Genomic DNA, 12,498 nt, shown 5'->3' with positions numbered 1-12,498 from the left:
GTGTAAGCATGTGTGTGTGATTGTTGCACAGCGGTTGGCACCCTGTCCAGGGTGTTCCCTGTCTTGTGCCACAAGTTCCCTGGGATAGGCTCCCCCTTGACCCTGTGTAGGATAAGCGGTACAGAAAATGGATGGATGGGATGCAAATGACTGACACGGTGGTGCAGTGGGTTATTGATGAAGCCTCACAGCTACAGGGTCCCCAGTTTGATCCTGAGCTTGGGTTAATTTCTGTATGGAGTTCCACGTTTTCTCCCTGTGTTTGTGCAGATTCCTTTAGGTTTTCAGGTTTCCTCTCACTGTCCACAACCATGCAGGTAGGTGGATTGGCTATGCTACAATGCCTGTAAGTGTGTGTGTGTGTGTGTGTGTGTGTGTGTGTGTGTGTGTGTGTGTGTGTGTGAATGGCACCCTGCTGTGGACTGGTGTCCCATTTTGGACTGGATTTTTCTGCCTTGAGCCCATGTTTACAGAAATATGCTCTGTATGTCTAGATAAGATGAAAGAATAAATGAATAATTATGTATATGCTTATTTGAAAATCCTTTTGGCTTTGACCCATTTATATCCTGATGACGTTACAACTGCTTCAGACAGTTAATTTAGCTACAGCATCCGCATGATCAGGGGTTGCATCGTGCCTTAAGGACTTAATGTTATCTCATTAAAAAATGCCCTAAATATTCCACCCTGTTTGGTCTTTTTCATTTGGTATGCCATTTGTTTATTTTTGTTAAGAACAATTAATGTGAAATTACAGATCCAGGCTGGCTTATGTTATGTACTGGAAACTAATTAAATATTTGATCGTAAAAAAAACTGATCCAGAGGAGAAAAGGCCTGTCCAGGGGTCAGGAAAAGGCCAACCATGAAAACAAATGGTAACAGACATCTCTAATGTTTTGCCAATATGGTGTACTTACTCTGTAAAAACAAGAGCCAGTTGAAAATTCACCTCAGGGTTTCTCAGGTTTTTTTTCCCCGGCCGAAAAAAAGGTTAATAGAAGTCCCACAAACATGACCCTATTTCCTGTACAGATGTGGCTCCAAACTGAGGACTGTTCTTAAAACTTTGTGTCAAAGCCAACACAAGTCATGTGGTTGTGTCTGAATGCCCCTGTTCCAGCCACTGCAGTGGCTATGATCATACAGCTATGATCTGTCATACCTCAAAAGCACATCTGTAGCTGCGGGGAACCAGACTGATCTGGACAAAACCAGAGACACAGCTCATATTACTGGATCTGACAGATCTGAGGGATTGTGGGAAAGCACATTTTTATTTATCTCTCTGCAGTGATGTGAATCAAGTAACATCTGTTTCTAGATTTGAGCTTATTTTACAGAGAATCAGGCTCTTTGGGATAATGGATATGCTGCAACTGTTCTTTTTCCTGAATAGTAGTTAGAACTGAATGTAATACATACAGCATGTTTACTGAAGAGAAATCCTGCTATCATAGAGGGAATTAATATATATGATCGGAGCAAAAATATTTCTGTTTCTAGATTAGACTTTATATCTTTCAAGCAACAAAAACATATTTTTTTAAAAGAATACATGATTGATGTGATCCCGCTGCAAAGGGGAGATTTTTTGGGGTGGGGTTGTGGGTCCATGCAATGTAAGCCTAAGTCTGATAGCTGCCTAGAAAGCTGGACAAACAGAGAAGCAGACAGAAATCATCCAATATGCTGGAATGTTCTTGGACAAAACCCCACTTTTAGGTTAATTCTGGCATTCTGTAATAATACCAAGAGTACATTTACCAAATGTAATTTTGCAAGTGTTTTACTGTACATGCTATACTATTGCTAAATGAATAAGATAAATGCCTAAAGCTGAGGTGAGGACCTAACAACGAACCATTCAGTTATCTTACTGTACTTAAAGGTGCAAAAGTCAATATTTCTCACTTCTTACTAGTACAAATAATGTGGACAAATATGTAGAAATGCTAAGAAATAACAGTTTAGGCCATTGTCTCAGCAAAAATGTATTACGTGATTTAAAAAAAAAAACGTTTGGATACCTGCCTTCAGGTCCAGAATGTTTGTTTATATGTGGATTAGCCTCTTGTCAGTCAGTTTATAGACATGTCCCCAATGCACTTTCACAGACTGAGAGAAGCTATGAGAGAAGCTTGCATGGATATAGAGTTATAACTTTTCTTTCAAGCAGTTGAATGTCTGTGCACATAAAGTGATGATATGACAGTCTTTTCTAATGCTAATTAGAGTTAGCATGCTAGCACCATAGGTTCTGAGGTCAGAGCTTTGCGTGCATGGACATGAATGGGGCGGGCTCAAGGACTAAACGAGTCATTTAAATCTTATTCCACCTATTTACCCATTAGAGACGTTAATTTTTTTTTTTCTAAATTAATCTTACCTAATGCACATTTAAGTCTGGTTTAAAGCAGCTGTACTTTGTTTTTTTCTGTGTGTTTCCACCTAATACTTTTGACTTTTATGTTTACCTCCTTGTTCCAAACACTTTTCCAAACACTGCATCATGACATTTTTCAAAACCTATCATACATTTATAAAGTCGTAAGGTGACTTCTAAGCATCAGATGGCTTCAAGGAGTTCAAGGATTTAAATTACTTAAAAACTTTAACCTTTAACATGTGTCAGTTAGACTGAGGCATAACACCTATCACTGTAATCTGTCTGATGTTATGTACACTTTGTATTTATTGAGGCAGTTTGTATTATAAGAGCTAGCTATTAGCATTCAGCTAGTTTGTATCTTCTTAGTTATCATGCTAGCATGAGGATGAAACTGCCTTAGCTAATGTTTGCTCTTGGTGAAAGGGGCACTAATTTACAATCAACCAGCAACTAAATCAATGTGGGATTTGAGACAGACATCTTTTTTCTTTTGTGAATAGTTTTTCTACTTTTACTTTCATACTTAGTATGTTAATAAGTGAATTTAAGAGTTTAAACCTTTCTTCTTTAACTTGAGTGAAGAATTTGAAGTTGTACATTGCTCCCTAGAGCAATGAAATCATGCAAATGGAAACTGTCCTCAGAGAACTAAGAATGAACACAGCCTTGGGAATAAATAACTGAATTTGGAAACGAACTCCAAAATAAATAAATAAATAAAAATCATAAAATTGGGAACATTAGCTAGTCTACTAGCAAACATGGCTAAATTTAGAGTTTACACACAGCGGTTAGCATAACATTAGCTTGCTTCGGCTAATCTCATCACAGTTTACTTACGCACTTAAATGTGCTTCTGTTTCTCAGGCCAGAATCATTACACCTGACTTCTGCAAAGTCATCCTGGCATTTCCTCTACCAGCTTCATGGTCACATACTGGCACTGGGCAATCAAATAAATTAAGTTATTTCATGAGTCATAGTTTGCTATTGAAGTCATCATTAGAATAACTTCCAGGACACATAACATGTGCATAAAACAGACCATCCACCAAAAGTTTCTGATAAACACAAACCGTTCCGCTAATAGTTATAAAATCTGCCACAACTCATACCCTTACCCTGGAGAACTTTTAACTTCCGTAAGGTTAGTTCCCTAAAACTTCTTTGTAATAGAGAATTTAATCATAACATTGTTGTAGAACAAGTAGGAACATCCAACTGACTACCCAGCTTAGGAAATAATATAGCTTCTAGGTAATTAGAGCTAGAAATAAACTTGACTGATCTCTTACTCTGACTCTGACTGATCATTGATAATAATAATAATAATAATAATAATAATAATAATAATAATAAAGAGCTATTATGCAATCAAGCCTGAAAAAAAGCCCCACCCGAAACCCCTTTTCTCTTTACACCTAAAAAAAGGGGTCCTGTGAAGTCTTTAGCAGGTTGATAGATTACTGTACATATGTACATTATGTTTTTAATTCACCGATTAACATTATCTGGATGTACACTGAACATAAAATGAGCCACACTTTAATTCATATGAGCAGCTAATGTTTTATCGCCACCTTGTGTTTGATTTCAGCAACAGACAAACAAAAAGAAGATAAAGAGTACAAAATGCTACAAAGTAAGGGTGTTTATTAAGTAAATAAACATTTTTATAGGTATAAAAATGACTTTACAACTACACAGATCACATGTCCTACACAAATCAAAAACTGTAAAGTGTTGTCTATATGCCATTAAACAAATTAGTAATAATAATACCATCGTTTTTGTTTTCTTTATTAAAGATGACCATAATTTCCATCATCAAAATCAACTCAATGTACATTATCAAAATAAGTGCCATGCTGTCAAAATAATTGCACATTGTCAAAGTAATTTTTAATTAAGGTCCTTTCCTACAATACAGGGTGTCTCAAAATCTCCATACATTGGGGACTATGTTTTTCAGCACCACGTCAGTTCTGCCTTCGTCAGTGGATGTTCGTGGACATCCGCTTCTCGGTTGGTCCACAATACTTATAGTCTTTTTGAATTTGTTAATAAGTTTGGTAATAGTGTCGTGTGTGATGTGCTCGCCATGTTCCCGGTTAAAGTTCTCGCGACAGCTTCCCGATCCAGCCATGACAATGATTTCAATACGTTCTTTTTTTGTCAAAGGCGTTCTTAAAGGCTACCTGAAAATATATATAATATAAACCAAAAAAAAAATTGGAAGACATTTTGCTAATATGTGTTCATTTCCCCTTTGGTATGCAGACTTTTGGGACACCCTGTACAATGTAATAATATCATAGAATAACATATAATGACATCCTCTCATTAGTCAATTTATATTATGAATTATATATTATAAATTGATCAACGGGAGGATGTCATTGTTATACTGACATTCATTAAAACTGCACATTAGTGCACTTCATAATTAGGATCCATGTGAAAAATACCGGCCTCATTTCAGCATGATAATCGGCTATTTGTTATGATGTTCATGGTTAGGTGAAAACTCTGAAGACCTCTGATCTGAGGTGAATAAGATGAAAAATGTATAAAATGCTGTCTGGGTACTAATACTAGTATGAAAACAGCAACATGTCAGGGAAAACAAAAACCTTCTGTCTTTGTGATAGTGTCTAAATTGAGATGAAGATTAGCAGAAGAATGTTTTAGTGTTTATGCTGAAATGTTTTGCCTGGCTTGTCCCTGATCCACAAAGTTAAAAAAGGTCCAGGTCCTCACTGGTCGCAGCCTCGTTCTGTTGGATGTACTTCAAGATGTCGTGCTGATCCATTGGCTGGACCACGGCAGGCAGAGGAGGCGTTCGGGCAGTCTGTGCCACAGAGGAGGGCTTGTGTGGAATTACCGGCTTGGCTTTAACTGCTGGTTTCGGGGGAACAGCTGGCTTTGGTTGCAGTGGTTTACTGATCGCTAAAAGTTTGTCCAAATCCTCCTCCACCCTAACAGATGGGAAAAGTGAGAACACAACAGTAATCTTTGAGTCATTTGAGAGAGTAGATATGAATTCTGGTCTTGGGCCTGCAAAAGGATTGTGCTCTCTCTCTGGATTTATTTATATAATAAATACCAACAGAAAATGCCTACAAGTTAACTATCCAAATGCCTTGCTTCATAACCCACTGAAAATTATGTTCAGATACAAACCATTTCAAATCTTGTAAACACTTTCACATTCAATGACAGAAGATTTAGAGCTCAATTATTATTATTATTATTATTATTATTATTATTATTATTATTATTAAATATGTTCAGGGATATATAAGTGAGTAAAAATAACTAGAACATTTCTGTCTTTCAGCCTGTACTCTGATCGTTCAAGGCATACTCCCAGTTGTCTGTGCACTTGAAGTTTTATGGAGATTTGTGGGCGTCACTACATGCTGTCAAAAACACGCTTTGTACATTACAGGTAATAAACATTCGCACACACACATTTACATACAACTTTATTAAAATATTGATATATGAGGCCAAACTCTGGCGTTCTGATTAGTTGAGTGTGTAGTCAAAACATAATGCATGCAACTGACTATTCATCTATGTCATATTTTAAACTATAACAAATTACGGCCATTTCAGCAAGCTATTACGCTAGTAGGCATGGATTATTAGGTGGCTGATCAATCTACCAAGTACATGCCTGCAAATGAAGACACGTAGTGACAGCTGGTCACAATATTACATGGGAGGGCTAAAGAAATATCCTTTTCTTCTAATTTAATATCTGTTAGGGTTGAACAATGCATTATATCGCATGATCACATCGATCATGGAATAAAAATGATGTGAGACAAACTATTACACACACAGAGAACGCAGATAGGTCACAAGATTTGTGTTTTTCTAGTCTGTAATGCTCTAATGTGTTCATGCCATGTTTCCTCAAGATGTAACCTTGTTATTAAAATCTAATCCCTTGTGCAATTTGCACTTTGGCTGGACAATGTGTGCTTAGTCTATCTACTTTTAGTTTCTTAGTAATCCATCTTGCTCGTGCTCATTACACCAGTGACTGGATTTCACTTGTGCCTTCTCAATTGCTGCTGAAGACGTGTTATGGATGTGTCAGCAAAGTGGGCTGAAAACGCATTGGCCCAAATGTAGAAAAAAAAAAAACTTTTTTGGAGGAATTTATGGGCTATTCTCTCAGGATTGTCAGTCTTATCCCTGAATACAGGACACAAAGGCTTCAAGACCTTGCAGGAAAGTTAAGGAGACACAATGACTGACCTGAAGAGCTCATCCAGGTCTTCATCTCGTTTTGTAATAGCAGCAGCTTCAGTCTTCTGGTAAGCATAAGGGAGCAACAAAGAGTCTCCAAGAGAGACTGTTCCACCTAAATCCAGGTCCTCAAACAAGTTCACATCAGCTGTAGGTACAGTGAAGGCAAGATGAAATTCATTACAATACATCAAACCCAACTGCGGTTTTCTGGTTTTTCAGTCTTAGTATATGTTCACACTTTTTTTAAACAGAACTCTGGCTGGTCTGAGATACTCGTTTGTGCTGGTATGAAGAATGTGGCTCCTGCCATGTGCACACAAGAACCCTACAAATGCAGTCCTAGCTAGTATTAGCTACATAACTAGCGTTGCTTGCCATTTGGATTATAATTATCATTCTAAAAATCATAATTAACACAATGATCATAATTAACAAATATCTGGTGATGAGATGGTTGTTTGCCCTCGAAGTCTCAATGGAGGCAGAAAATCAACATGTGACGACTGTATGTAGCCACAGTTATAGTGGGACATCAGATTGAGTACTGGTCAATGTCCTAAAAAAGCCAGGTGGATATTATACTGCTTGTATTTGCGATACTGTAAGTTTTGGAAAAAAAATTTGTATACTACTCATGCTCCTGAGTCTGTGTAAATTTAAGCATAGGAAGACTGCTTATGTTCACTCACTAAAGCGGCACTCTATCATCCATGTTTGTTTTTCTTGTTTGCCTTGCTATCTGTGACCTGATTGGTTGGGAGGCAAAAAAAAAAGCTTGATGTCACCCTGTGCTTTTTATGGTCTGCACTTTAAAAGTTTCCCATAAGATATTTACATTGTGTATGCATGTTAAGTCATACATTTTTGGTGTAACACAATCGAAAAGCCGTACTCACTGCTCTTTACTGCAGGCTGAAAAAGCTCCTTGTCTGGATCCTCCTCCTCATCAAACAGACAGAGTTTGGGTTTAGCTGCAGGCTTTGGTGCTGGCTTGGCAGGCTTAGGCTTCTTAGACCTATAAGCACAACTTATAACTTTAGAAATCTCAAGTAGATAAAGAGAATGAGGGTATTACTGTATTATTTTTCAATCATTTTACTATAAATGAAATTTCAATATTACAGACAGGTTACATGATATAATGTCATCTGACAGGTTATATGATATAATATCATCATACTGGTTCTGTGTCTAAACAAAATAGTATTTCTCATTGTCAAATCACACCCAGTGATCTACTGTGTATTTACCTTTACTCTAAACTAGCTGAAGCCTTCCCATCAGAACATCGATAAACAACACAAATGATTTCCTACCATTCAGTTCCACATACCATGTCCTTTCTAAAGCCAAAGAAGGGCCTATAAAGGCTTGTGATTTAAAACAGAAAGGGTGCTTTGTTAAAAAATCTGGGTGGGGGAGGCTGTCTGAAAGGGTCTCATCAGAGAAATGGCTGCATAACTTGGTAAAACAAATTGCAGACACTCCCTAAACAAGAGCAATATAGTCCAGTTCCATTCCAGTAAGTAATTTTGTGACTAAAAGGGATATAGTAAAGGTCAGCCTTATGAATTTGAGACAAAACATCAGTGCGCCATGTTCCTGGACACAACACTGCTATCGTTCCAGGAAGGGTGGTTATCCCTGAGTATTCAAATAACATTTAACAGTAGAGTTATTTTAAAAGCCTAGACACTCGACAATTGGTTTAAAACATTATCTGCTCACGTTTTCACATAACTAAATCCAACTGCTTTTTAATCAACAGTAACTTGCTAGATATGTAACCATTAAATTCAAAATGAATCAGATAACCATTTCCTTTTTTAATTCACTAATACACACAGGTGAGTGACACCATTCGAGTCAGTGCCAGGCAATGATGCAGAGAGACAAGCATTTGTTTGATTTTAAGAGAAGTCTTGTGAGGGTGCCTCATCGGCTTCTTGAAAATTCTCAGCTGGGATTTATTTAAAGCATTTCCATATCGAGAGATAAGGGTGAGAGTTTTCCAAAACATAGCACAAATGATTGGCCTTTTATAGTATCTTTATTTGGGACAGTGCTGAAGAGCGTGTACTGTTGGAAGACGTCTAGTAACATCAAACTGACAAATCAGACATAATGAAAGGAGGGTTAGTTACATTATGAACTACAAAAAGATGAAAATGGATTTTAAAAAATGCCTAGTGTTACTAGAAACAGGATTTTCCATATTTATTAAAGAAGATTCGCTGAGAAAGTGACCCTGAAACTCTGAGTACATGGACATGTGTAAATTACTGCACTACAGGGTGTAAAAGTGTTTGATTGGATTTTAAACATGTTTAAAAACTTTTCATTTCAATGATAAAAATTTGGCACTAAATAATCACAGTACTTCATACGCAGACACACTAATTTAAATACCCCCTTTTCCCAAAAAAACATTTATAAATATATAAATAAAGCAACATGAGGAACTTAACAAACCCTGTCACACAGCTGGCATCAAGCCAACATTTGAGGAGAAAAATCCTTAAGACTTCCAAAGACACTGGCAGCAAACACTGCTAACAGTACAAATCCTATAAACACAGCGCAGCATAAGTTTGACGTGTAATCTTATGATTGAAAGAGACAATTTGTGTTGAACTAACTTCAGCCAACCTTGTCTACTAAGAATGTATTCACAAGGACAGACAGATTTCTGGCCTTAATTATGGAACCGTGTTCACTGTGAAACACAGTAACAAGCCAGAAAACAAGCAATTTTAAGCACTAAAGGAAACTAAAATGTTGACCATCTCAGATCACTAAATTACTAAAACAACCATCAGTTAAAAAAAAAAAAAAAATCATATTTTACATTGGAAACATAAATATTGTTATCACTAGAATTATATATATTTGAAGGTGAATGATTAAATGTTTGAAATCGGTGTTACAAAAATATAATTGTGACAACATATTCATTTCTTTCATTATAAACCAAAAATTTTACTTGCAAAAAATATTTTTTCTAAAATGATGACTTTGATCGAAATATTCCGAAAAGCAGCCGATAACAGTCCAGTGTAGGTTGGAGCTCCTTTAACACTGTTTAAAAAGCAGAAATTGGTTGAGAAAATGTCAAGAATACATTTCTGGAAATTCTAGGCAAAAACGGTGTCTACTTTGAAGATGCTAAAATACTCAATTATTTTGGATTTTTTTTTTTATCACAACATAAATCCCATAGTTCCAGAGTTTTTATGACTATTATTATTCTAAATTGTATTTATTGTTTAACCTTTTGACCTTTTGTTCAAATTCACAAAAATACTCTGCTCTCATGGATATCAAACAATTATAAGATAAAAAATTATCTTTGTTAAATATGTGTGCAACAGTTATTGGCACCCTTTTAGTCAATACTTTGTACTGCCTCCCTTTACCAAGATAACAGCTCTGAGTTTTCTCCTATAATGCCTGATGAGATTGGAGAATACATGGCAATGGATCTGAGACCATTCCTCCACACAGAATCTCTCCAGATCCTTCAAATTTCAAGGTCCATGCTGGTGGTCTCTCCTCTTCAGGTCACCCCACAAGTTTTCTATGGGGTTCAGGTCAGGGGACTGGGATGGCCATGGCAGGACCTTGATTTTGTGTTCAGTAAACCATTGTTGTCTTGATATTGATGTATGTTTTAGATCACTGTCCTGTTGGAAGATCCAACCACGGCCCATTTGAAGCTTTCTGGCAGTCAGGGTTTCATTTAATATCTGTTGATATTTGATAGTCCATGATGCCATGTATCCTAACAAAATGTCCAGGTCGTCTGGCAGAATAAGAGCCCCAAAACATTAAAGAGCGACCACCATATTTAACCATGGGCATGAGGTACTTTTAATAATTCCTTAGATTTTTAAAAAAATATAAATTGTATGGGGGGGGGTATCTCCTCAACCACCACCAGCGTGTATGATCCACCTGGATGATGTGATGGAAGCCATAGTGCACCAGAACACCAAACACACACCAGCTATTGGTGGAGATGAGATGACAGTGATGTAGCCAATTCAGGGATGAAGTTTATTAAGGGGCCATGATATATATTTTGAAAGGACACCAGGGTAATACACCTATAATCTTTATGAGAAGTGTCCTGGGAATGACCACAGAGAGTTGGGACCTCGGTTTGACATCTCATCCAAAAGATAGTGGTATTTTTACAGTATAGTGTCACTTTTCCATATGGCTACCTCTCTGTGTGAGCCAAAACCACCTCTGGTGGTTATTGCCAAAAAGCTCTATTTTGGTTTCAACTGACCATAGAACCCCATCCCACTTGAAGTTCCAGTAGTGTGTGAAAAACTGAAGATGCTTGAGTTTGTTTTTGGATGAGAGGCTTTTTTCTTGAAGAATATTTCTCTCATATGAATTCTTAGGGGTGACAATAATTGTTGCACACCTATATTTAACAAAGATATTTTTTATAAACATAAGTTGTGTTTGCAATTGTTCGATATACATGAGAGTAGAATATTTTTGTTGATTTTTTTTAACAAAAGATCAAAAGTTTAAACAATAAAGACAATTTTCACAGCCTTCTTTGCTCATATTTACAAGGGGTGCCATTTTTAGTGAAGGGCATAAATAATATGTATATAATTGGTCCTGCGGTAGGATGATTTGAAGATGATGGATGTCTATCCCAAGAAATTTTAAATTTAGCTAAATATCAGATACAAAAAACATTAAGGTTAATGACATAGCCTCCTCGTATTTTTAGTTGTAGTACTGCTGCTGCTTATGCTCTTTCATTTGTTTTCAAATGCTCTTGCATAATAAATTATATAAAACTTTCTGTGCAATTTTAAAGCAGGATTTAAATAAAATATGGCTAGTCATTGTCAAATGCTGTACTGCCCTCTAGTGGACTTATCTGGTGTGTGCAACTTGGACAGTAAACTCCACTTGCTTTGTCATGTGGGATAATGTATACTCTCTACAGTTATATTCTTACCTAACACTGCCTAAGGGGTCAAACAATTCCTCTTCTTCTTCCTCCTCCTCCTCCTCTTCTTCTGCCTTTCCTACTTTCACTGGCTTGTTCACTTGCTCGGGCTGAGTGGTAGGTACCTCATCTTTTCCAAAGAAATCTAACCCATCGTCTTCATTTTCGTCCTCCACTACATCAGGGGTATTGGAAGCTTTCGCGTCATGAAGTGCACCTTTTCCTCCTGTGATATTTAACGCAAATGTGATGACACTGATGGTTTAAATACAAACATACAATGCACAGACATCACCAGGTCTCTCACCTAAGAACTCCACTAGCTCTGGACAGGTAGAGAGAGTCGGATGTTTGGAAATAAAGCGGACAAGCTCATCAAAGGAGACTCGCCGTTCACGGATGTCTGTTTCTCCCACAAAGAGTGCTTTGCGGGGCATGGCAGGCAGATGGATGCTGGGATACTGGGCAGTCAAGTTGGAGTAAAACTCATCAATTTCACTGTACTTCTTTGACACCTGAAGAATTATTAACCAGAATTATTAATTATGAACCACTATATGTAATAAACCACAACTTATTTTTATTAGGGACTGCATAGGGACCCAAACAGGATCAACACATGATCCTGGCCAACAGAAAATATTAGAAGAAAAACAGACCATTGTCTGTGAAATCAGGTTTAACATCTAATAAGTTTCTCTTTAGTCATGGAGTTCTTTTTCTAGATTGTGAAATCAGCCACTCACCACAAACTGGACAACATCTCCTGGTTTGTGTTTAGAAGATTTGAAGGGTGCGAGGCGGGTGATCACCACGATCTGGTATTCCACATGGCCCGTCATCATGGGACCCCGCA

The 12,498-nt window shown here is 37.1% G+C and overlaps 1 protein-coding gene across 1 annotated transcript in view; it reads right to left on the bottom strand.

Annotated features, from left to right (window-relative positions):
- Positions 1–4,031: 4,031 nt before the first annotated feature.
- The window catches only part of hs1bp3 (HCLS1 binding protein 3), an 11,626-nt gene continuing 3,159 nt past the window's right edge, over positions 4,032–12,498 (bottom strand). The window contains exons 2-7 of the mRNA XM_017476526.3: positions 12,389–12,498; positions 11,950–12,157; positions 11,652–11,868; positions 7,558–7,676; positions 6,668–6,806; positions 4,032–5,373 (exon numbers count right to left, since the gene is read on the bottom strand). The exon at positions 12,389–12,498 is cut by the window's right edge and continues 56 nt beyond it. Of these exons, the coding sequence (XP_017332015.1) occupies positions 5,133–5,373; positions 6,668–6,806; positions 7,558–7,676; positions 11,652–11,868; positions 11,950–12,157; positions 12,389–12,498 (1,034 nt within the window). The 3' untranslated portion in view covers positions 4,032–5,132. The remainder of the gene's footprint in view (positions 5,374–6,667; positions 6,807–7,557; positions 7,677–11,651; positions 11,869–11,949; positions 12,158–12,388) is intronic.

Source organism: Ictalurus punctatus, chromosome 9 (genome assembly GCF_001660625.3).
Source record: "Ictalurus punctatus breed USDA103 chromosome 9, Coco_2.0, whole genome shotgun sequence".
In the NCBI taxonomy this organism is placed as follows: domain Eukaryota; kingdom Metazoa; phylum Chordata; class Actinopteri; order Siluriformes; family Ictaluridae; genus Ictalurus; species Ictalurus punctatus.
The sequence above is the reverse complement of the archived record's forward strand: the minus strand, read 5'-3'. Positions and strand labels throughout refer to the sequence as shown.